The sequence below is a fragment of the Salmo salar genome, chromosome 17, assembly GCF_965601325.2.
Source record: "Salmo salar chromosome 17, fSalSal1, whole genome shotgun sequence".
Lineage (NCBI taxonomy): Eukaryota > Metazoa > Chordata > Actinopteri > Salmoniformes > Salmonidae > Salmo > Salmo salar.
In genome coordinates this window covers 27,922,406-27,944,636 of record NC_138307.1, presented here as the reverse complement: position 1 = coordinate 27,944,636, position 22,231 = coordinate 27,922,406, and the positions used below count along the sequence as shown (strand labels likewise).

Below are 22,231 nucleotides of genomic sequence, written 5' to 3'. Positions count from 1 at the left end.
CTTGCTCTGGCCAAACACATTAGTTTTTCTCCACAATGAGTGGCTCAGTAATGCAGACACATTCTAACCGTTCTCATTGGTCCAACCCATTGGTTCCTGGAACCAGAACACAGTAAAGTGGCGTTTTAAGTCAGACTTGGATGATCTAATCGCTAACTTTGACGTTGTCTCAGACTGACGTATGTAGTGAAAAGCACAGTGGAATAATTCAGTTGGTCAGGCAAATAGACACCGTAAATGGGTTAACATTTCTTAGGCGATTATAGAAAACAAATTAACGCACTTAATTTAAAAGTTACAAAAGTACTTTATTGCAATTTATGCACAAAACAAAAATCCAAGGTTCAAAATGATTTAGTCACTTGCCTCAAAGCAGAAACAATACCAAAGGAAATCCTTATTTAGACAGGTGGAAAAGAACCCCTGCTTTACCAAGTGCATTTGTTGAAGACTGTCCACCTGCATGGTTCAGTGGCATGTCACTCAGATTATCCTTTTATAAACAACTTCTATACACTTTGGGCCAGTTTCCTGGACAAAGAGTGCCTAGTCTTGGACCAAGAAGCACATCCATTGAACATGTTTTAAGTTCAGGACTACGCTTAATCTGTTCAGGAAACCAGCCCTTTGTACCTGTAAGGGCTGCTTGATCAATATCAAACCAAGTCCAGAAGAAAGCTTCTATATGGGAAACAGAATGTCTGTCAGGTAGAGATGTAGGCTACAATGTGAAATACTGTACAAGAGGAGAGATGCACCAGGTGGTGAGTTGGGCCGGGGTAAGGTGGGGTGGAGTAGGCAGTTACGACCCTTGACCCTCCAGCTCTGAAGCAGGGGTGTCAGGCTCCTCATCATTATAGATGTTCTCAGCCTAGAGAAGGAAATTGTTACATCAGTTCACAGTTAAAGGATTTACAATTACTAACTGATTAATGGGATCAACAGACTTGAATTAGCTTTCAACAAAAAAAGGTAGACAAAAGTTATAAAACCACCAGGGTTAAGTTTTGTGAAAGTGCTGAAGCAAACGTGGTACTTTATTTCTCGACGACAGCGTACGCACCATTTGCCAAACCTGCATGATGTTATCCTCGGAGACGGAGCAGATAACCCATGGCTCGTTGGGGTTCCATGTGAAATCAGAAATCTTCGCTGTGTGTCCTCCATGGATGAACTGACAAGATAAAACAAATCCGCAGGATGAGTAATATGCCAAAATATGACCTCCCTACAGGCCACCTGTCCCATTGGCTACTCTCCTATGGCTGTTTATTTAAAAGCTTAGGGGTAGGGTTGCAAAACTCAACTTTCCCAAAAATGTCCCGGGTTTCCCAGAAATCCCAGTTGGAAGATTCCTAGAATTCTGAAAGAATAGGCTGGAAATCCAGGTAATTTCCGGGAAAGTTGACAGATTTTTGCAACCCTACCAAGGAGATAAATGTCATAATTGTGGATGATGTGTCTATCCCTCACCAGGAGTTCTGGAGGTCCGTCCTCTGCATCTTCAGCAGACTGTTCCTCTCCGATTTTACTGGGGACCAACAAGACAAAACCATTTCAACTACAACATTATCATCCTATCAGACTACAGTGTTGAGGAACCCCCCCCGGCAATTCGCAATTCAGCTGAGCAAACTAACCAAAAAGGCTAGTCCAGTTAACATGCTCTGCATTCGGCGGTCTTTACCTGAGATCCCATACGTTGAGCCTTCTATCTGTGCCGCTGGAAGCCAGAATGGTTTCGTTGTGAGGGGACCATTGCACCTGCCAAAGAAGTCAGTAAAGCACTGTCAGTGCAATAAACTCCAGCTCAGCACAACGTCTACGAGGGACACCAACACTTGAAAGAGATGTAAATCAATGAGACTACCCTGGTTAAATAAATAAAAAGTTGAATGGGACACCAACAAAGCCTGGTAACTTATCCAGACTCCCAACTCTATTGATTCAGAGGGATTGAGATTGTTTACTATTTATGGAGTATTACCTGGAAGATTTCATCCTTGTGCGATTCGAAAGAGTGGAGCTTCAGTTTGAGGTTACGCAGATCCCAGAGAGCAACAGTCTGAGTTACAAAAGGAGAAAGAAAACATTTAAGCAACGGTAAATAAATTAAAACATTCTTGGACTACTGTCCAGTATGAAACACACTTCTTGGTCATGTGATTTGTGACCTGAGCACTTCGTTTCCACCATTGTGCACGACACTCAAGCACTTGATGTGAGACAGTGGACGGACTGATTTGATTTATTTTTTTGATAAACACAAAAAGGTACAGACCTTGTCTGCAGAGCCAGTGGCTAGGATGAACTCGCTGTAGGGGTTGAAGGACAGACAGTTAACCTCTGCAGTGTGGGCATCCACTGCATGGCTGGGCTTGGACGTGTTGTTGGACCGTGTGTCCCAGCTGAGACAGAGAGATGTCAAAGGTTAATGACAGGGGTTCCCAAACTTTTTCCACTCGCCACCCCCCCTCCCTTCCAGCATTGGGGAACATCCCGCACCACATCTATATCTATAGGCACAAGGACTGTTCATGACACCAACTGTTCATACCCCTCTTCTTGGTGGAGAGAATTTCAGGTTTAAAGCTTATTTAGTCATGGGGTGCAATTAACATTTTGCTGTTTTAAAGCTACTTGTTTTGCAATTCTATACATTTTTCCATGTGTAGTCATGTGAAATGACTGACAAATTAATTACAATATCTATGGGCTAAAAAAATCTTTAAAAAGCATTAGCTGACATGGGCTAGTTGATCTGGACCTTTCTGACAAGTTCTAAATAGCTCTACGGTATGCAATGATGAATACTGATTTCAAAATTGCACATTTTAGTATTACAACTTTGAAGAGTAAGTTTAAAGCCATTCTGAGTTCCTTATAAATACAAACTGAATTAAGGGACAGACAGTTAAGAGAATCAGATCCATCCAGTTTAATTGAAGTAACTTTTCCTTTGAGAGATCTTGTGTGGAAAGGTCAAGGCTACACACGGTACATAAAGACACTGGATGTAATGATTAGTTACAGCTTGAAAGTATCACATTGTGTGAAAATACATTGAGAGACAAAAAAAAATGCTTAAAAGAGAAGGCTCACTTACATCATCAGTTTCTGGTCGTCGGCCACAGAGCCAAACAGTGATTCATGGAGCAGGTGCCAGGACACGTCCTCCACCACTGCAGTGTGACCGGTGAAGATTGTCTTAGCATCCACTATCTTCCCCTCCTTAGGACCAGCACCAATGTCCCACAGGCAGATCGTCTGGAGATTAAACATTTCAGTGCATTTCTTATTTACAATATATAGTAGTTCATATAGCATTTGTCTAGATCTAATGAGTTTGCTTAATAACAATGCAAAAACGCTTTCATTTTCAGTGAAAGCCACAATGTAGCTTGAAATGATTAAAATGCACAGGGGAAAATGGTGCGCTGACGGTGTGTAGAGAGAGACACTTACGTGGTCATCAGAAGCACTGAGCAGGTTGCCACTGAGGTTGGGGTTCCAGGACAGGCCGTAGCCCTCCTTCTGGTGGCCCCGCAGGCGCAGGTCTGGGCTGCACTCACCACTGGGGTCTATGAGAGGGAGAGACAAGATAGTAGAAAAATGTTATAAGACCAGAAAAAGGTCAAATGCATATCAAGTTACTACTTTCAGGAACCCGATTTATTTTTTCCTGGTCGGATGGAACCGTTCCAAAAGTGCAGACTCAAACATCTGAGTCACTTCCAATAGCATTTTGATTTGTTTTTAAGAGCAGTGATCTATTTACCAGATGTGTATTGTATTGTCTTACCTGGTTTGGAAGGATGCTTGGTGTAGTCAAAGACCAGTACGTCTGAGGTGGGGGTCTTGGTAGCAATGATGCAGGGGTTCTGAGGCATGTACCTGGCCCGGTTCACTTCACCCTCGTGGTTTATCTTGATCTCAATCTCTATCTTTCCACTCACTGATCCAAAACCTCCAAATTCTGAGGAAGAAAAACTGCATGTTCAGCATATTTTCTCAAGAGATAAAATGTTCACTGTGCCGGTAACATCTTGACTTATAATATGCATATAAGGCCAGATTCCCAGACACAAAAAACACCCAATGGAAAATGTCTATTAAAATGATTTTTTAAATCCAGGACTAGGCTTAATCTGTGTCCGGGAGACCATCCTCAAATGTAGATCATTTTTCTTGGAGAGAGAAGAGACCAGATTACGACCAACATACCTGCTCCTTTTTCGCTGTCGTAGTGGGAAGCATCAAACTGGGCGTCATCGTTGGGGACCTGTACGCTGGCGATCACCAGGTGATTCTGCTCATCTGACGTGTGAGTTCCCAGTACCAGTCTGTGAACCGCGTAGTCCTTTCCATCCGGCCTGCACAGGGAGACAGGCACATTAAATACTGGCACTGTGTGTGTGTGTGTCTGAAATGGCACACTATTCCCTAGAGTGCACTACTTTTGACAAGAGACCTCTAGTCAAAAGAAGTGCACTGCTATTTCAGAAGCAGACACCACATGGCAAAATAACATGCTTTTTTAGACTGAACTAGAATGGCTGACAAGGAAGGACAGGTTGGTAGAGAGAACACGATGTTCAGTATATTAGGTAGATCAGTACACAGTTTATATGTTGAGAGCAGCAAGAGGAACAGAAATGGTGACGTAGCATTGGCTACTGTACCTGTTGACGTCAGGTAGCCACTGCACAGTGAGACTGGGCCACTCCAGCGCGTGGGTCATCACCAGGTCATAGAGGAAAGGAGTATTCTTCTTCCAGATTTTATATTCTTCATTGATCACCCGCTCCTCAACGGCATCGTCGTACACTAGAACAGTGAAAGAAGCAACACTTACATAAGACTACAATGGACTTACCGCAGTTACTACCAAGGCTAGCGTAACGTTGGGATTTACTGCATTCCTGTACCCTCGGGCCAGTTGTCCCTCATTTGCATATTACACAAGCAAGCGGGCAGGCTGTCAATGTTGAACTAGATAGCTAACCATTTATTTAGCAACATACTAACTAATAGTTTATCTAAATTCTCAATTTATGGGGCACAGATAGTAAACCCAGGCCGAAAGAATGCAGCCTGTGCTGGTTAGCATAACTAGCTAACAGACCGCACTTTTCATTTGGCTATGTATCCAGCCGCGCACACAAAGCATGCATGAAATGAACCGAGCCCATCAAATCTTTACCTTCTTTATCCGCCATGTTTGGGTTTTGGGTGCTCCTGCAATTGTAGGTCACCCGTGGGTTTGCCCGAAAGCAAGGTAACTAGGTAGCTATTCTATATTATTCGCAAAAGGCCAAAACACAGCGGAATTTGTTGACCACTCAAAATCCCTCTTTCTTTTATGCGCGCATCCGAGGATGGCGAGCACAGCGCATGCGTTCTCACAAACACGTAGTAACGGCGCGTGCGCAGACATGACCAGGAAGTTATTTATCATCGTATGATCGAAGAATTAATGCGTTCGCTGAACATTTTCGAAGACAAATGTAAACGTTTATGGCGACAGTACAGCGGAACGATTCATTCGGTGCAAGTCATATTCGTTTGAAACGATTTTGACAAACATTTCAAACGAAGAGGGACATTTTCAACTTTGACCCCTGACGAATTGAATGAGTTTTCTGCAAAATGGCAGCATCAATTCCTTCTGCGGTGTCCGCACCGTCATTGGGGTATGTTAAGATAATTGGCGTTAAGCTGATGTTGTTATGTCATGTAAACTTAATTGATATGCATGGTGGTGCCAAAGAATCACACCGTAGTGCTGTAAGCTAGTTAGATACGGTAGTCAAGTAGATAACTAACGTTAGCAAGCTCGCAGTGTCTGTGTTGACAAACACTGAATAGATAGTAATTTAGACAGCCCATGCCTTGTTATATTTCCCCACAGTCAAAAACGCAGGGCATCTTTGAAGAAGAAAGAAAGAAGAAAACGAAAACGCCAAGCCCTCGCCAAAGCCCAAATCAGAGAATCTGGTGGTATGTCACAGTGGTTTTATTTGAAAATCCTACATGATATTCTCTCTACTACTAGCCAGTTGTTTATCAGCATCATTCCCGACGGGGACTATGTATTCTGAATGTCTAACCATCCACTGACGAGCTCTAATTCATCTCCCTAAACACTTAGAAAATGGAGATGATTCTCCACCAGAACAAGATGATGATGATGAAGAGGAAAGGAAGGCTGAGGAAGAAAGGTAGCAAATATTTCTACAGTTATAAGTTGATAAGCAATGGCCATTTTTTTTCACGGTCTGTAATATTGTTTCATGTGTCCTGTATTCAAAGAATTGTCAGACTCCAGTCACCCAAGTCATAGACTGTTCTCTCTGCTACCACATGGCAAGCTGTACTGGAGTGCCAAGTCTAGGACCAAAAGGCTCCTTAATTAACAGCTTCTACCCCCAAGCCATAAGACTGCTAAACAATGAATCAAATGCCCCCCCCCTTAGTTTTTACACTGCTGCTACTCACTGTTTATTATCCATGCATAGTCACTTTACAAATTACCTCGACTAACCTGTACCCCCACACATTGACTCGGTACTGGTACCCCCTGTATATTGCCTCATTATGTAAATGTATTGTGTTACTTTTTGATAGATTTTTTATTTTTTAAATCAAGTAAATATTTGTAACTTTTTTGAACTGCATTGTTGGTTAAGGTCTTGTAAGTAAGCATTTCACGGTAAGGTCTACACCTGTTGTATTCGGCACATGTGACAAATAAAATTTGATTTGAATCAGACGGCGACTAGACCAGGAGTGGCTGGAGAGGGAGAAGCTGGCCCAGCAGGAATTCAGACTCCGGTGGGAGAGGGAAGACGCTGCAAGGAAGAGACAGGAGGAAGAAGAGGTACAGAACTCACAATGTAAAATGGCACCCTATTCCCTAAGTTTAACCAGAACTCAGGCCAAAAGAAGTGCACTATAAAGGGAATAGGGTGCCCCCCCCATGCTTCACTGAAATAATGTCTGTAACCGCTTTCCATGTCTGCAGGCGAGGATAAAGCAGGAATGGGAGGCCCAGCAGAGGAGAGAGGAAGAGGAGAAGGAGCAGAAGCAACAGGAGAAGAGAGACAGAGAGGTGAAACGTGCGCCAGGAGGATAAACGCACAATGGAAGAGCTACATATCCTCTTCCTTTTGTATTTTGGTCACATAATGGTTTGAACTTTTTAAGAAATATTACACAATAATGTGCCTTTTGTGTGTGAAAGAAGTGTTTTGCCTCAGACATCCACTTGTATCCACGTGTTTTTCCTTAACTGTGATACACGCAAAGACCTTAACTAAGATGCACACAGAGGGACACTCCTACAGGTCTGTGCTGCCATGGGACAAGGATGTATCTTTTATCTCTGGATTTGTTTCCTCATGTCATCTGGTTATTCTCATACTGCTCAGGGACAAAATGCACACACACACACCTTTGCAGTTCTTATGTCTAGTGTCTTTGTACAAAGACATATATTTTGTGGCTCGCTTTCAACCACTGCTAAGAGATTCTTGACTTGCAGTAACAGATATCCAGATATGCCACTGCAGGTTTTCACCAGCCCATCCTATGTTTGCACCATTTATAGGAAGCTGTACAGAAAATGTTGGACCAGGCTGAGAGTCAGGTATGAAAAAACAAACCAAATGCATATTGCATACCCAGTTTATGTTTGGAAAACAGTCTTGACCATCTTTGATGGAACATTTTCTGTAAACCAGTTAGGTGTTACACAAGGATGAGTTTGCAATTATTAAAGAAACAAACCTATTCTACTTCCTGTTTTGAGTGTAGCTGGAGAATGGGGGTCCCTGGAGAAACCCTGAGGCTCCAGATTTTGGTACGGAGCAAGACCGGGCTAACTGCCCCTTCTTCCTCAAAACTGGAGCCTGCCGCTTTGGCGACAGGTCGGTAATGGTTCTAAATAGGAACACATTTAATTTTTTATTGTATTTTTATAATTATAATAATTTTTTTATTATTTTATAATTTTTTGTTTTTAATATTATTTTTAGCTAGGATAGTCCACCACCATTTTCCAGGGAGTCCTGGGAAGTGCATTCTTGTTAATTTTCCTCAAATGAGGCTCATCTTTCAGAATACTGCATAGCACACAGTCATTTGTATACCATATCCTCTTTATATTAGCGTTCAACTAATGAACTCTTCTGCTTACCTGATTGGTCAGGTGCTCTCGTAAGCATGTCCACCCCCCGGCCAGCCCTACTCTGATGATCCGGGGGATGTTTGCGACTTTCGGGATGGACCAGAGGTCACGGGACGACTACGATACAGACGCCTGTTTGGAGCACAGCGAGGAGGAGGTGCAACAGCAGTTTGTGGATTTCTATGAGGATGTACTTCCTGAGTTCAGGACTGCTGGCAAGGTGGTGCAGTTTAAGGTGAATATGATGTTTGTCTTGCTGGACTGGAAGGAGTGATTCAATGGAAATGAGACCTATCCACTCTGAGGGGCAATGAATCAAACTTCTCTCTCGTTTTGTCTCTGTCTTCAGGTCAGCTGCAACTTTGAGCCACATTTGAGAGGAAATGTTTATGTCCAGTTTGACACGTAAGTAAACTAAGCAACTTGTGAAAATGGTCTAAGTTTTGTAGGTGAAGAAACAATGGTGTTTCTCAATTTTTAGTAATCAAGTAGTGTATCTTTACGGCCTATTTTCTCTTTGCTGTCTGTCTTTAGAGAGGAGCAGTGCAGAGAGGCCTTCATGATGTTCAATGGAAGATGGTACGCTGGTAAACAGCTCCAGTGTGAGTTCTCTCCTGTCACCAGATGGAAGACTGCTATATGTGGTGAGTGAATGGAACACAAAAGTACAACTGAGAACCACAATACACCTACCTACACTGATTTTTACAGAATTATGCTAGTCATAAGTTGTGTATATTATTAAGACCCTAGTATTTGTTTGATTGCCGTGATCCTCCACAGGTTTGTTTGACCGACAGAAGTGTCCGAAAGGAAAGCACTGCAACTTCCTGCACGTGTACCGGAACCCTGGAAATGAGTTCTGGGAGGCGGACAGGGACCTGCACATGTCCCCCGACCGGGGAGGAGGGGGTACAGGGTCTTTCACTGGGGGACGGTTCTCTGAGAGGAGTAACCGCTCCTCCTGGACCGAGAGGTCACAGAGCCGACGGGGGGAGAGGAGCAGGAGGAGTAGGAGCAGGGAAAGCAGAATAGCCCAAAGGAGAGCTAGTGTTCAGAGTGACAGGTCCTGGACCAGTCGTACCAGTACAAGACCCAGGTCGAGGAGTAGGGACAGAGATAGGAGGGACAGAGGCAGGAGCAGGGACAGAGACAGGCGGGATGGGAGCAGAGACCGAGGTGGGAGCAAGAGAGAGGGGTGGAAGGGTTCACCCACAGAGGCTAGTAGGGGGAGATCCAGATCAGCCAGCCCCGGAGAGTCCTCCAAAAGGAAGAGACAGGGGAGCAGGAGCCCCGGAGAGTCCTCTAAGAGGAAGAGACAGGGGAGCAGGAGCCCCGGAGAGTCCTCTAAGAGGAAGAGACAGGGGAGCAGGAGCCCCGGAGAGTCCTCTAAGAGGAAGAGACAGGGGAGCAGGAGCCCCGGAGAGTCCTCTAAGAGGAAGAGACAGGGGAGCAGGAGCCCCGGAGAGTCCTCTAAGAGGAAGAGACAGGGGAGCAGGAGCCCCGGAGAGTCCTCTAAGAGGAAGAGACAGGGGAGCAGGAGCCCCGGGAAAACATCCCAAAAAGACAAGCAGCCAGCCGACGACAGCAGCGCCACAGCGCCACCACGCCACAAACACTCCAAAAAAAGCAAAAAGAAGAAGAGCAAGAGGAGGAAACCCAAGAGGGACAAGAAGAGCCAGTCGCCTGGGGGTCAGAGTTCATCTGCAGAGTCAGGGAAGGAGTCTTTGGACGAGGGGGAGGAGAAACCCTCTCCAAACCTTGACTTAGACAGCAGTACACAGACTCCTCATGATGTAGACAACACTACCCAGAAGACTGTGGATGTAGACAACACTGCCCAGGAGACTGCTAGGGTAAATGCCATACTTAGTCTCATGTTGTCTGAGTCTCTTGATAATGCCAATGCAGTCACTTCAGACATACAGACCCAGGTCAAAAAGGAGGCTGAGGATCCCTGTCCACCTATTGTCCCCTCTCCTAGCCCTGGGGATGTGGACATCGCTCAGACTCCTGGGGCCACGGACAACACACTCTCCCCAGACCTCCATAGTATCTTCCTCAAGCAGGAGTATCCCTCTCTACCCAGTGTGCCTGAAGAGGAATGTGAACAGGATCGACCTGAGACGCTGCCTGATTCTCCTGACGAACCATAGTGGAATTAAATGTGTTCTGTATGGACTTCACCGTGACTGCTATGGCCATTTTGAAGGGTACACTGTTTATGCATTGTTTTCATTTCAATGTTCACCAATGCACTGCTCAACCTAGCTTTTACGAATGTTAGTTTGTTCCGAATGTAAGATGTGACAATTAAATGTTTTTATACATTATGTATATTTTTATTGCCAAAGCTAACTTGAGAGCATTTGCTCTTTGACCTCCAATTGAACCTTGTTTCTTCCACACACACTTTACATTTTCTGTGGGGGGAAAAAAGCCCAGGCAAAACAACCATTCTGCTAATCCATAGACATTTATTGTTTTAATGATTTACAGTATTTGAGAGAACTGAAGTAGTGACAGTTGTCTGTAAAAGAAATGCAATACTTTGAAATGATTCATAATGTACATAGGAGCAAGACACGGTGCCCTATTCCCTATATAGTGCACTTCTTCATAGGGCTCTGGCCAAAAGTAGTGCACTATGTAGGGAATAGAGTGCCATTTGGGATGTCACCACAGTTAAAGAGCAAATACAGTAGAAGCTGACAGATACAGAGAACATTAAATGTCCTAACAGGACACCATTCTGGTCATTGGTAAAGGAGGAGCAGTCTGTACGGTAGACAGGGAATTGCAACAGGTTTAGGCTTCTTTAACCCATGGTTTTTGTAAACAATTCAATAACTGGTCATGTCCGTGTGCACTAAGCACAGGCAGTGATATAGTGGGAGTACCTCATGATTTGTGCTTCAATTGTCACAACCTTCCTCATAACAAGTAGCCTGTTATGATTCAAACTGAATATTCCAGTTTCACAATCGCTTCATGAACAGAACAATTCAGTTCAGAACCAGGCTACGAAACAAGCCCTAAATGCATTTTCATTGACAGTTAAAACATTGTGTGACAAATAGAAGTTTGATTAGTAACAGAATCCCTTTTTGTTCATTTTCACTGGTGTTACTCTTCCCTTGCCTTTTAAAGCATGCAGAGTGGGCGGAGTCCCCAGTGTTACTCTTCCCTTGCCTTTTAAAGCATGCAGAGTGGGCGGAGTCCCCAGTGTTACTCTTCCCTTGCCTTTTAAAGCATGCAGAGTGGGCGGAGTCCCCAGTGTTACTCTTCCCTTGCCTTTTAAAGCATGCAGAGTGGGCGGAGTCCCCAGTGTTACTCTTCCCTTGCCTTTTAAAGCATGCGGAGTCCCCAGTGTTACTCTTCCCTTGCCTTTTAAAGCATGCAGAATGGGAGGAGTCCCAGGTGTGTTTGTGCTGTCTTCCCAACTGAATGACATAGGAGGTAGCAAGGCAGCACAAAGATCTGGGACTCAGGCTATACAAAGCAAGGCTTGGGTCAATTCCATTTAAATTCAGGAATACACTGATATTCCAATGCACATTTCCTTCAAAGATTTTCAATGAGTAAAAATTGTAAATTGGTTTACTTTCTTAATTGATTGGAATTGAAATAGAATTGACCCCAACCCTGAGAGAGCACATTTTTCCCTAAACACCATTTATCTTCAAAACAATATGATTATAACACAGTGTTCTTTGGTCAAACAATGAAAGAATGAACATGAATACTTTAAACTGTAACACTTCTTAAAAATACTGACATCGTTTTGCTTACTTGTGAACATCCCATTTAAGTAAAATGGGGTTTCTTACTCTTTATGATATACTTTGAATTGTTTTAAGTTCTCGAGACTAGACTGAAGTTAAAATGCCCGTCACAGACATGTCATGTACAACAAAACACTGACTTAAGGAAGGTGGGTGAGATTTCAGTTATTATTGGTGTAGTTTGTGGCTACTGGCTGCATATACCCTAGGGGTTTCAAAAGGTGAGTGTTGACAAGGTACAAAAAAAAGGAACAGACAGTTGGCACAAGTAACATTAACGTGATAAGAGTTTTAGTACAAGACAACACTACATCACATTAAAGGAGAGAACAAGATGTTTGGGCCCCCGTGAGGAGAGAGAGTAAAGAGAGAGGGAGATAGTTGGGTCAGTGATGGAGGGAGGGAGTTTATGTCAGGCCAATCTCCTCCAGGACACTCCGTGGGGCTTCAGCTTCCTAAAGGCGGGAGGAAACAGACAAGAGGATAGGTGAGAAGGATAAGACACTCTAGTCAGTCTGAAGACGGACCAGTTTGATTGGTTTATGGAGTGCACACAAGAAAAAAGGTGTTTAAAGCCTAAATGCAATGACTTGAGTAACTGCTCCAACGCCACTATTAAATAAAGCATATCAGGTAGAGTTAACACTTACTTTGGCATCCTAGCAGGAGGTGAAGCACGGAGAGAGAGAAAAGCACTGTTTGAATACAACTGACCGCTAGAACAGCTGGTCTAAATCAGTGGAGGCTGCTGAGGGGAGGACGGCTCATAATAAAATGGCTGCAATGGAGCGAATGGAATGGTATCAAATCATGTGTTCCGCTCAAGCCATTACCATGAGCCTGTCCTCCCCAATTATGGTGCCACAAACCTCCTGTGTTCCAAATGAGCAATAAAGGAAAGGCACAAAATGTCCAATCCAGACATTAGTTGTGGCTTCAAAATTGGGCTATTAACAAGGCATTTAATCAATAATAGCTCAGGCACATCGGTAGGATTGTCAAATGTTTGCCTGCTGACAGTACTTAGCACCTCTGAACAGAGTTGTCACACAGCGAAGTCCTCAGTCTCGTTAAAATACTCCAAACCAGAAGATGGCAATAGCGTTGTTTGGCAATGGATGTCCGTGTGTGTTGCTTTATGGTCTAGTCTAGTCAACGTTAGCTAGCTGCACAATCGTTGCTACTGTTGTAGAATGCCCTTTTTGATACTAGCCAGATGGCCACAGCTAGATAACGAGCTAGCAAGATATATATATTTTTTATTCACTCTCCATAATCGCATACAGCCCATACATAGACTTTTAGCTAGCTGGCTAACCTTAGCTAAATGGTTAGCATGATTCGCTAGCTAGCTAAGTAAAGGGACTCTCGGCAGACGGCTACAGGCTGCTGCTTCATGAAAACTAATCCATTGTGATTTAATTATGTTACTAGCGACAGTGGCCAGATAGTTAGCTTGGTAAAGCATTTAGTGTTGTGTGCATTGTGCTGCACTGACCACCTCATTCGTTTCATATGTGTATGACTGCCAGGCTCAGTGAGCTAACCAATAGATGGTTGTTTAGCAGAGACGTGGTTGGCTTATTGGTGTTTGTCTGAATTCGCGGGTTAACGCACCAGCCAAGCTTGTTCTGGGAGAGCGCGATCCTTCTTTTTTCATTAGACCGTTCACAACATGGAAACTATATTCCAACGAAAACATCAAATGTGCACTTGTCTCTCAAACACAAAGGGTGTCCATAACGCGCTTTGGTGATTGCATTTCACTTCCTTTGTTATAAAATACATTTTACCAAGACAAATGTGATTCTTCATATTCTCAATCGATCAGTGGGGTCTTTCTCTAACATATCACTAACACTATATCCAAAAAGTCGGATTTCGTACCCTAATACATCCCATAATAAGCACCGAGCTCTGTTGACAGAACAAGATTGAACTAGTTGAAACGAGCCACCTACTTACTATTCATTGTTGCCATCTGACCATCCAGAATCACAACACGTCGCCTTCTGTCCCATTGAAGCGCTCGCATCGATTCTGTCACATTGTTAACCAAGCCTTGTTTAAACTAGTAAACATTATCAAACCTAAAACAGAAATAATCCTTCTTCGAGCACAAACTCTTTAGCTACACGTACAAGATAGAAAGACTTGCCCTGGAAAAAAAATATTATGCAGCTTTATTGTTTTAGTTCGAACAATTCTAATGAAAAGGGTGGATTAGACCGGAAAAGTACCCCCCCACCCCTGTCTGGCAGTCAGATTCTCCAGTGTTTCATGCTGATGGTAGTCATGAATGAGAGCTGAATAGTGAGTGAAGCCCTCTTTATGAACAGAGGCAGTGAGAGCTCAGACAGCCAACCCTGGGGAGGTTCCCACAGCTCAGTCATATGGCTGTGGATGCAGGCAGTGAGAGCTCAGACAGCCAACCCTGGGGAGGTTCCCACAGCTCAGTCATATGGCTGTGGATGCAGGCAGTGTGAGCTCAGACAGCCAACCCTGGGGAGGTTCCCACAGCTCAGTCACATGGCTGTGGATGCAGGCAGTGAGAGCTCAGACAGCCAACCCTGGGGAGGTTCCCACAGCTCAGTCACATGGCTGTGGATGCAGGCAGTGTGAGCTCAGACAGCCAACCCTGGGGTGCTTCCAACAGCTCAGTCATATGGCTGTGGATGCAGGCAGTGTGAGCTCAGACAGCCAACCCTGGGGAGGTTCCCACAGCTCAGTCATATGGCTGTGGATGCAGGCAGTGAGAGCTCAGACAGCCAACCCTGGGGAGCTTCCCACAGCTCAGTCATATGGCTGTGGATGCAGGCAGTGAGAGCTCAGACAGCCAACCCTGGGGAGGTTCCCATAGCTCAGTCATGTGGCTGTGGATGCAGGCAGTGAGAGCTCAGACAGCCAACCCTGGGGAGGTTCCCACAGCTCAGTCATATGGCTGTGGATGCAGGCAGTGAGAGCTCAGACAGCCAACCCTGGGGAGGTTCCCATAGCTCAGTCATATGGCTGTGGATGCAGGCAGTGAGAGCTCAGACTGCCAACCCTGGGGAGGTTCCCATAGCTCAGTCATGTGGCTGTGGATGCAGGCAGTGAGAGCTCAGACAGCCAACCCTGGGGAGGTTCCCATAGCTCAGTCATGTGGCTGTGGATGCAGGCAGTGAGAGCTCAGACAGCCAACCCTGGGGAGGTTCCCATAGCTCAGTCATGTGGATGCAGGCGGTGGGAGTACCTGGAATACCAATGCCACCGACAGGCTGCCAGACGAATAACATTAGCCTAAATACAGTAGTACTATAGACAAACGCTTTTAACGCAAATCTAAAGTCAAGAATGACATATAGGAATCAGAGAGATGGAGAGAGAAAAAGGCCATACCACCAATTCATCCAGGACATAGCCCAGAGATGTCATCATTACACCAACTCCTCCAGGACATAGCCCAGAGATGTCATCATTACACCAACTCCTCCAGGACATAGCCCAGAGATGTCATCATTACACCAACTCATCCAGGACATAGCCCAGAGATGTCATCATTACACCAACTCATCCAGGACATAGCCCAGAGATGTCATCATTACACCAACTCATCCAGGACATAGCCCAGAGATGTCATCATTACACCAACTCATCCAGGACATAGCCCAGAGATGTCATCATTACACCAACTCATCCAGGACATAGCCCAGAGATGTCATCATTACACCAACTCCTCCAGGGCATAGCCCAGAGATGTCATCATTACACCAACTCATCCAGGACATAGCCCAGAGATGTCATCATTACACCAACTCATCCAGGACATAGCCCAGAGATGTCATCATTACACCAACTCATCCAGGGCATAGCCCAGAGATGTCATCATTACACCAACTCATCCAGGACATAGCCCAGAGATGTCATCATTACACCAACTCCTCCAGGACATAGCCCAGAGATGTCATCATTACACCAACTCATCCAGGGCATAGCCCAGAGATGTCATCATTACACCAACTCATCCAGGACATAGCCCAGAGATGTCATCATACCACCAACTCATCCAGGACATAGCCCAGAGATGTCATCATACCACCAACTCATCCAGGACATAGCCCAGAGATGTCATCATTACACCAACTCATCCAGGACATAGCCCAGAGATGTCATCATTACACCAACTCATCCAGGACATAGCCCAGAGATGTCATCATACCACCAACTCATCCAGGACATAGCCCAGAGATGTCATCATACCACCAACTCATCCAGGACATAGCCCAGAGATGTCATCATTACACCAACTCCTCCAGGACATAGCCCAGAGATGTCATCATTACACCAACTCCTCCAGGACATAGCCCAGAGATGTCATCATTACACCAACTCCTCCAGGACATAGCCCAGAGATGTCATCATTACACCAACTCCTCCAGGACATAGCCCAGAGATGTCATCATTACACCAACTCCTCCAGGACATAGCCCAGAGATGTCATCATACCACCAACTCCTCCAGGACGTAGCCCAGAGATGTCATCATACCACCAACTCATCCAGGACATAGCCCAGAGATGTCATCATTACACCAACTCCTCCAGGACATAGCCCAGAGATGTCATCATACCACCAACTCATCCAGGACATAGCCCAGAGATGTCATCATTACACCAACTCCTCCAGGACATAGCCCAGAGATGTCATCATTACACCAACTCCTCCAGGACATAGCCCAGAGATGTCATCATTACACCAACTCCTCCAGGACATAGCCCAGAGATGTCATCATTACACCAACTCCTCCAGGACATAGCCCAGAGATGTCATCATTACACCAACTCCTCCAGGACATAGCCCAGAGATGTCATCATTACACCAACTCCTCCAGGACATAGCCCAGAGATGTCATCATTACACCAACTCCTCCAGGACATAGCCCAGAGATGTCAGGGCCAGAGCAGATCCCCCTGATGGGAGTCTTAGCTCCTGCAGCAGGTCGGCCAGCTCTATAGTCTTCAGTACGTTCTTCTTGGAGGTCAGGGTTAGTGTTGGGGTCAGATGTTAGGGGTCAGTGAGGAGTCTTACCTCCTGCAGCAGGTCGGCCTGCTCGATAGCCTTCAGTACGTTCTTCTTGGAGGTCAGGGTTAGTGTTGGGGTCAGATGTTAGGGGTCAGTGAGGAGTCTTACCTCCTGCAGCAGGTCGGCCTGCTCTATAGTCTTCAGTACGTTCTTCTTGGAGGTCAGGGTTAGTGTTGGGGTCAGATGTTAGGGGTCAGTGAGGAGTCTTACCTCCTGCAGCAGGTCGGCCTGCTCTATAGTCTTCAGTACGTTCTTCTTGGAGGTCAGGGTTAGTGTTGGGGTCAGATGTTAGGGGTCAGTGAGGAGTCTTACCTCCTGCAGCAGGTCGGCCTGCTCTATAGCCTTCAGTACGTTCTTCTTGGAGGTCTCCTGAGCCTCTCCTCCTAGCAGGAACTCATCCAGGATGAAGTAGGCCTTCTCAAAGTTAAAGATGATGTCCAGCTCACACACCTGACATGGAGACAGACACCAAGAGGGAACACATTGGAAGATTAGTTTTCCTAGTCCAACGTATTTATTCCAAATGGTAAAGCGATTTGAACAGCTCCATTAGACACAGGAACACCCAGACCCTGTTCCAATAACAACATGTATACTTCTTCCCCATCTTACAGACCACTGAGAGAACAGTATGGCCACTGTCATAAACACAGATAACAATATGGCCACTGTCATGAACACCAACACGACCACTGAGAGAACAGTATGGCCACTGTCATAAACACAGATAACACCAACAGGACCACGAGATAACAGTATGGCCACTGTCATAAACACAGATAACAATATGGCCACTGTCATGAACACAGATAACAATATGGCCACTGTCATGAACACAGATAACAATATGGCCACTGTCATGAACACAGATAACAATATGGCCACTGTCATAAACACAGATAACAATATGGCCACTGTCATAAACACAGATAACAATATGGCCACTGTCATAAACACAGATAACAATATGGCCACTGTCATAAACACAGATAACAATATGGCCACTGTCATAAACACAGATAACAATATGGCCACTGTCATAAACACAGATAACAATATGGCCACTGTCATAAACACAGATAACAATATGGCCACTGTCATAAACACAGATAACAATATGGCCACTGTCATAAACACAGATAACAATATGGCCACTGTCATATACACAGATAACAATATGGCCACTGTCATAAACACAGATAACAATATGGCCACTGTCATAAACACAGATAACAATATGGCCACTGTCATAAACACAGATAACAATATGGCCACTGTCATAAACACAGATAACAATATGGCCACTGTCATAAACACAGATAACAATATGGCCACTGTCATAAACACAGATAACAATATGGCTACTGTCATAAACAGAGATAACAATATGGCCACTGTCATGAACACAGAGAACAATATGGCCACTGTCATGAACACCAACAGGACCACAGAGAGAACAATATGGCCACTGTCATAAACACAGATAACACCAACAGGACCACTGAGAGAACAGTATGGCCACTGTCATGAACACAGATAACACCAACACGACCACTGAGAGAACAGTATGGCCACTGTCATAAACACAGATAACACCAACAGGACCACAGATAACAATATGGCCACTGTCATGAACACAGATAACAATATGGCCACTGTCATGAACACAGATAACAATATGGCCACTGTCATAAACACAGATAACAATATGGCCACTGTCATAAACACAGATAACACCAACACGACCACTGAGAGAACAGTATGGCCACTGTCATAAACACAGATAACACCAACAGGACCACAGATAACAATATGGCCACTGTCATGAACACAGATAACAATATGGCCACTGTCATAAACACAGATAACAATATGGCCACTGTCATAAACACAGATAACAATATGGCCACTGTCATAAACACAGATAACAATATGGCCACTGTCATAAACACAGATAACAATATGGCCACTGTCATAAACACAGATAACAATATGGCCACTGTCATAAACACAGATAACAATATGGCCACTGTCATAAACACAGATAACAATATGGCCACTGTCATAAACACAGATAACAATATGGCCACTGTCATAAACACAGATAACAATATGGCCACTGTCATAAACACAGATAACAATATGGCCACTGTCATAAACACAGATAACAATATGGCCACTGTCATAAACACAGATAACAATATGGCCACTGTCATAAACACAGAGAACAATATCGCCACTGTCATGAACACAGAGAACAATATGGCCACTGTCATGAACACCAACAGGACCACAGAGAGAACAATATGGCCACTGTCATGAACACCAACAGGACCACAGAGAGAACAATATGGCCACTGTCATAAACACAGAGAACAATATGGCCACTGTCATGAACACCTACAGGACCACAGAGAACAGTAGCAGTGTAAAATATGAAGACTCACACTGCCAAAGTACTTATCCAGCAGCTCTACGTATCTGTGGATGATCTCCAGCGTGATGAGCTCATTGTCCTGATCCTCCACCGCACAGCAGAAATACAGGCTGGCGTATCTGGAAGACAGGATAATACAGAGATAAGCAGCAGAAATACAGGCTGGCGTATCTGGAAGACAGGATAATACAGAGATAAGCAGCAGAAATACAGGCTGGCGTATCTGGAAGACAGGATAATACAGAGATAAGCAGCAGAAATACAGGCTGGCGTATCTGGAAGACAGGATAATACAGAGATAAGCAGCAGAAATACAGGCTGGCGTATCTGGAAGACAGGATAATACAGAGATAAGCAGCAGAAATACAGGCTGGTGTATCTGGAAGACAGGATAATACAGGGATAAGCAGCAGAAATACAGGCTGGCGTATCTGGAAGACAGGATAATACAGAGATAAGCAGCAGAAATACAGGCTGGCGTATCTGGAAGACAGGATAATACAGGGATAAGCAACAGAAATACAGGCTGGTGTATCTGGAAGACAGGATAATACAGGGATAAGCAGCAGAAATACAGGCTGGCGTATCTGGAAGACAGGATAACACAGGGATAAGCAACAGAAATACAGGCTGACGTATCTGGAAGACAGGATAACACAGGGATAAGCAGCAGAAATACAGGCTGGCGTATCTGGAAGACAGGATAATACAGGGATAAACAACAAAGGCACTAACCTTGGGCCACATTCTGACAAACATATTTTCGTTCAGCAGGGATAATAACGAATAACAAAAGCATCAGATGGCCTTCACCATTCTGAGAATGAGTGCTGTAACAAAATGCCCCCCTGACTGAAAACAAAACCGTAAGGGTGCCTCCCTAGCAGGAAAGTCTTATTGAAAACCAACCTTCTAAACCTTGGCACAATTGTAGTATAGTGCTTTGAGACTACACTACAATTTAGATTTCAAAACCGGCAATTTCAGGAAGTGAAAACTTTAACAAAGATTGTGAAATTCCCTTCCTGAATTGACCTCAACACTATCAGATGGAGTCCACATTTCCCCCCATTAACCCTGTCTGTCTGTCTTGTAGATGATATTGAGGTCCCTCCACTCCAGGAAGGAGCACATCATTTCCCACCATTAACCCCCTTGCCTGTCTGTCTTTCTTTCTCTGACCTCTTATAGACGATCTTTAGGTCCCTCCACTCCAGGAAGGAGCACATCTTGGGCTTGCGGGCTAGAATGGTCTGGACCAGGTCCCTGGAGATCTTCTTCCTCTCTTTGTCTGACAGGGGAACATACCACTTCTGCAGCCGCAGCTTACCCTGCCGACTGAACAGCAGCATGAACTGCATCTAGTGGGAGGGAGGAGAAGAGATGAGGACAGAGGAGAGGAGAAAGAATGAGAGGGACAGGGGAGAGGACAGGAGGAGAGAGAGGGAGAATGAGAGGAGGATGGAGGAGAGGACAGAGGGAAGGGCAGAGGAGGGAGAGGGGATGGGAGGAGAGGAGGGAGAGGGGATGGGAGGAGGAGGGAGAGGGGATGGGGCGAGGAGAGAAAGGGCGAATGATAGGGGACAGAGGAGTGGGAAGGAGGAAGGTGAGAGGAGGAAGAGGGGATGGGAGGAGAGGAGGGAGAGGGGATGGGAGGAGGAGGGAGAGGGGATGGGGCGAGGAGAGAAAGGGCGAATGATAGGGGACAGAGGAGTGGGAAGGAGGAAGGTGAGAGGAGATATGAGAGGAGACAAGGATCAATACAAGTGTAACAGAGGTGGTTTGGTAGGCTTTAGCTCATCGGGATGATTCCGTCTTAAGGAGCACAGGAGACTTGAACCCAGTCTGTTCAGTAAAGTGATAAATAGAGGCAGGGTGAGAGGGTGTATGTTGGAGCAAGGAGGTAAAGTAGCAAAACATAAATGGTAGTTTGCTTTCATAGCTAGTGAAAGGTCTTCTCCATAGTCAAGACCTCATATGGTCTTCTCTGTCTAACTATCTAGCCAACTGAGGATTTTCCTATCAAAACACAGACATTTTCCCAGTCATATAACTAGTTAGCCTAGTTGTTGTTAGTTAGGTAGCTTATGTCCCTCAGTATATCCATCAAATTTGAGTGTAAAGCTAGCTCAGAGATGGACAGAGGAACAATCTTTGCGTAACTAGCGCTAGCAGCTAACATGCACAGTAAGGATGTCTAGCTAGCTACTTTTTCAATGGCTTTTTGTGGACATTATCAGAAGCACAGGACGCTTTTTCGTTCAACATGTGCAATTGCAACGACTGGTCTAACAAATAAGGAGGTAAAACGTACCTTTATCCTGATTGTTGACTCAAAAACACTATGAATTGTTGATTCAGATCTATTCAATAGAAATGTACAGTCCACCCCGTGAAGTCAAGCGTTCAGCGGGGATGCAGTTACATCTATTTTGATTGGTTAACACATCTACTGTCCGGATTTTTGATTGGCTTAAATATTCCGTTATCCCAGTCCTTGTTTACTATGCGTGCAGAATGTAAATGGACTAGGTGGGGTCGCACCGGCATCAGTCAAAGTATTTTGAAAATATGAAAATATTAGCTTGAACAGAATGATGCCGAGGTGATACAAAGACCACACGAAGTAAAAGAGAAAGCAAAGCCGAAAACAAATCAGGCACTCTTTGTTGGTTTAAATCTAGATCTATGTTATGTTAAAAACAACAGATTCTAACAATACTTCATAAACGTAATAACCAAGTCATCTTCTCTACATTGG

The 22,231-nt window shown here is 44.7% G+C and overlaps 3 protein-coding genes across 8 annotated transcripts; 1 reads left to right on the top strand and 2 right to left on the bottom strand.

Annotated features, from left to right (window-relative positions):
- Positions 1–287: 287 nt before the first annotated feature.
- On the bottom strand, positions 288–5,407 carry rbbp7 (Histone-binding protein RBBP7). 2 transcript variants are annotated; one of them, XM_082963273.1, is made up of 12 exons: positions 5,204–5,407; positions 4,683–4,827; positions 4,225–4,373; positions 3,803–3,976; positions 3,466–3,581; positions 3,107–3,267; positions 2,282–2,408; positions 1,989–2,065; positions 1,688–1,768; positions 1,474–1,531; positions 1,064–1,174; positions 288–871 (listed from the first exon to the last, which is right to left on the bottom strand). In XM_082963273.1, exons 1-12 carry the CDS (start codon positions 5,217–5,219, stop codon positions 803–805), a joined length of 1,284 nt encoding a protein of 427 aa, XP_082819399.1. In that variant the 5' UTR covers positions 5,220–5,407; the 3' UTR covers positions 288–802. The 2 variants fall into 2 exon arrangements, with proteins under 2 accessions (XP_082819399.1, NP_001133756.1); NM_001140284.1 differs by having other exon boundaries at positions 1,688–1,764; positions 1,988–2,065; positions 5,204–5,369.
- Positions 5,408–5,427: 20 nt separating this feature from the next.
- Positions 5,428–10,521, top strand: LOC106597496 (uncharacterized). Of its 4 annotated transcripts, XM_014188679.3 has the most exons (11): positions 5,428–5,693; positions 5,912–6,000; positions 6,152–6,221; positions 6,772–6,880; positions 7,025–7,111; positions 7,610–7,648; positions 7,816–7,928; positions 8,210–8,423; positions 8,538–8,593; positions 8,723–8,832; positions 8,972–10,521. In XM_014188679.3, exons 1-11 carry the CDS (start codon positions 5,650–5,652, stop codon positions 10,342–10,344), a joined length of 2,304 nt encoding a protein of 767 aa, XP_014044154.3. In that variant the 5' UTR covers positions 5,428–5,649; the 3' UTR covers positions 10,345–10,521. The 4 variants fall into 4 exon arrangements, with proteins under 4 accessions (XP_014044154.3, XP_082819847.1, XP_082819849.1 ...); XM_082963721.1 differs by lacking the exons at positions 5,428–5,693; positions 5,912–6,000; positions 6,152–6,221; positions 6,772–6,880 and adding an exon at positions 7,303–7,371 and having other exon boundaries at positions 7,023–7,155; positions 7,550–7,648; XM_082963723.1 differs by lacking the exons at positions 5,428–5,693; positions 5,912–6,000; positions 6,152–6,221; positions 6,772–6,880; positions 7,025–7,111 and adding an exon at positions 7,145–7,346.
- A 124-nt stretch (positions 10,522–10,645) lies between these two features.
- ap1s2 (adaptor-related protein complex 1, sigma 2 subunit) lies at positions 10,646–22,185 on the bottom strand. 2 transcript variants are annotated; one of them, XR_014381039.1, is made up of 6 exons: positions 21,785–22,185; positions 20,653–20,831; positions 19,481–19,589; positions 17,346–17,483; positions 11,576–12,428; positions 10,646–11,533 (listed from the first exon to the last, which is right to left on the bottom strand). XR_014381039.1 is itself a non-coding variant. In NM_001139831.1 (5 exon segments), coding segments are annotated over 4 exon segments (474 nt in total). In that variant the 5' UTR covers positions 21,785–21,849; the 3' UTR covers positions 10,649–12,380.
- Between the last annotated feature and the right edge of the window lie 46 nt (positions 22,186–22,231).

Coding starts and splice junctions, on each gene's coding strand:
- rbbp7 (XM_082963273.1), bottom strand. Junction 3,582..3,802: donor CAAGCATCCTTCCAAACCAG/GTAAGACAATAC, acceptor TCCCTCTCATAG/ACCCCAGTGGTGAGTGCAGC. Junction 3,268..3,465: donor TCAGTGCTTCTGATGACCAC/GTAAGTGTCTCT, acceptor TTTAATCTCCAG/ACGATCTGCCTGTGGGACAT.
- LOC106597496 (XM_014188679.3), top strand. CDS start 5,650: ATGGCAGCATCAATTCCTTCTGCGGTGTCCGCACCGTCATTGGG. Junction 6,222..6,771: donor AGGAAGGCTGAGGAAGAAAG/GTAGCAAATATT, acceptor GATTTGAATCAG/ACGGCGACTAGACCAGGAGT. Junction 8,424..8,537: donor GCAAGGTGGTGCAGTTTAAG/GTGAATATGATG, acceptor CTCTGTCTTCAG/GTCAGCTGCAACTTTGAGCC.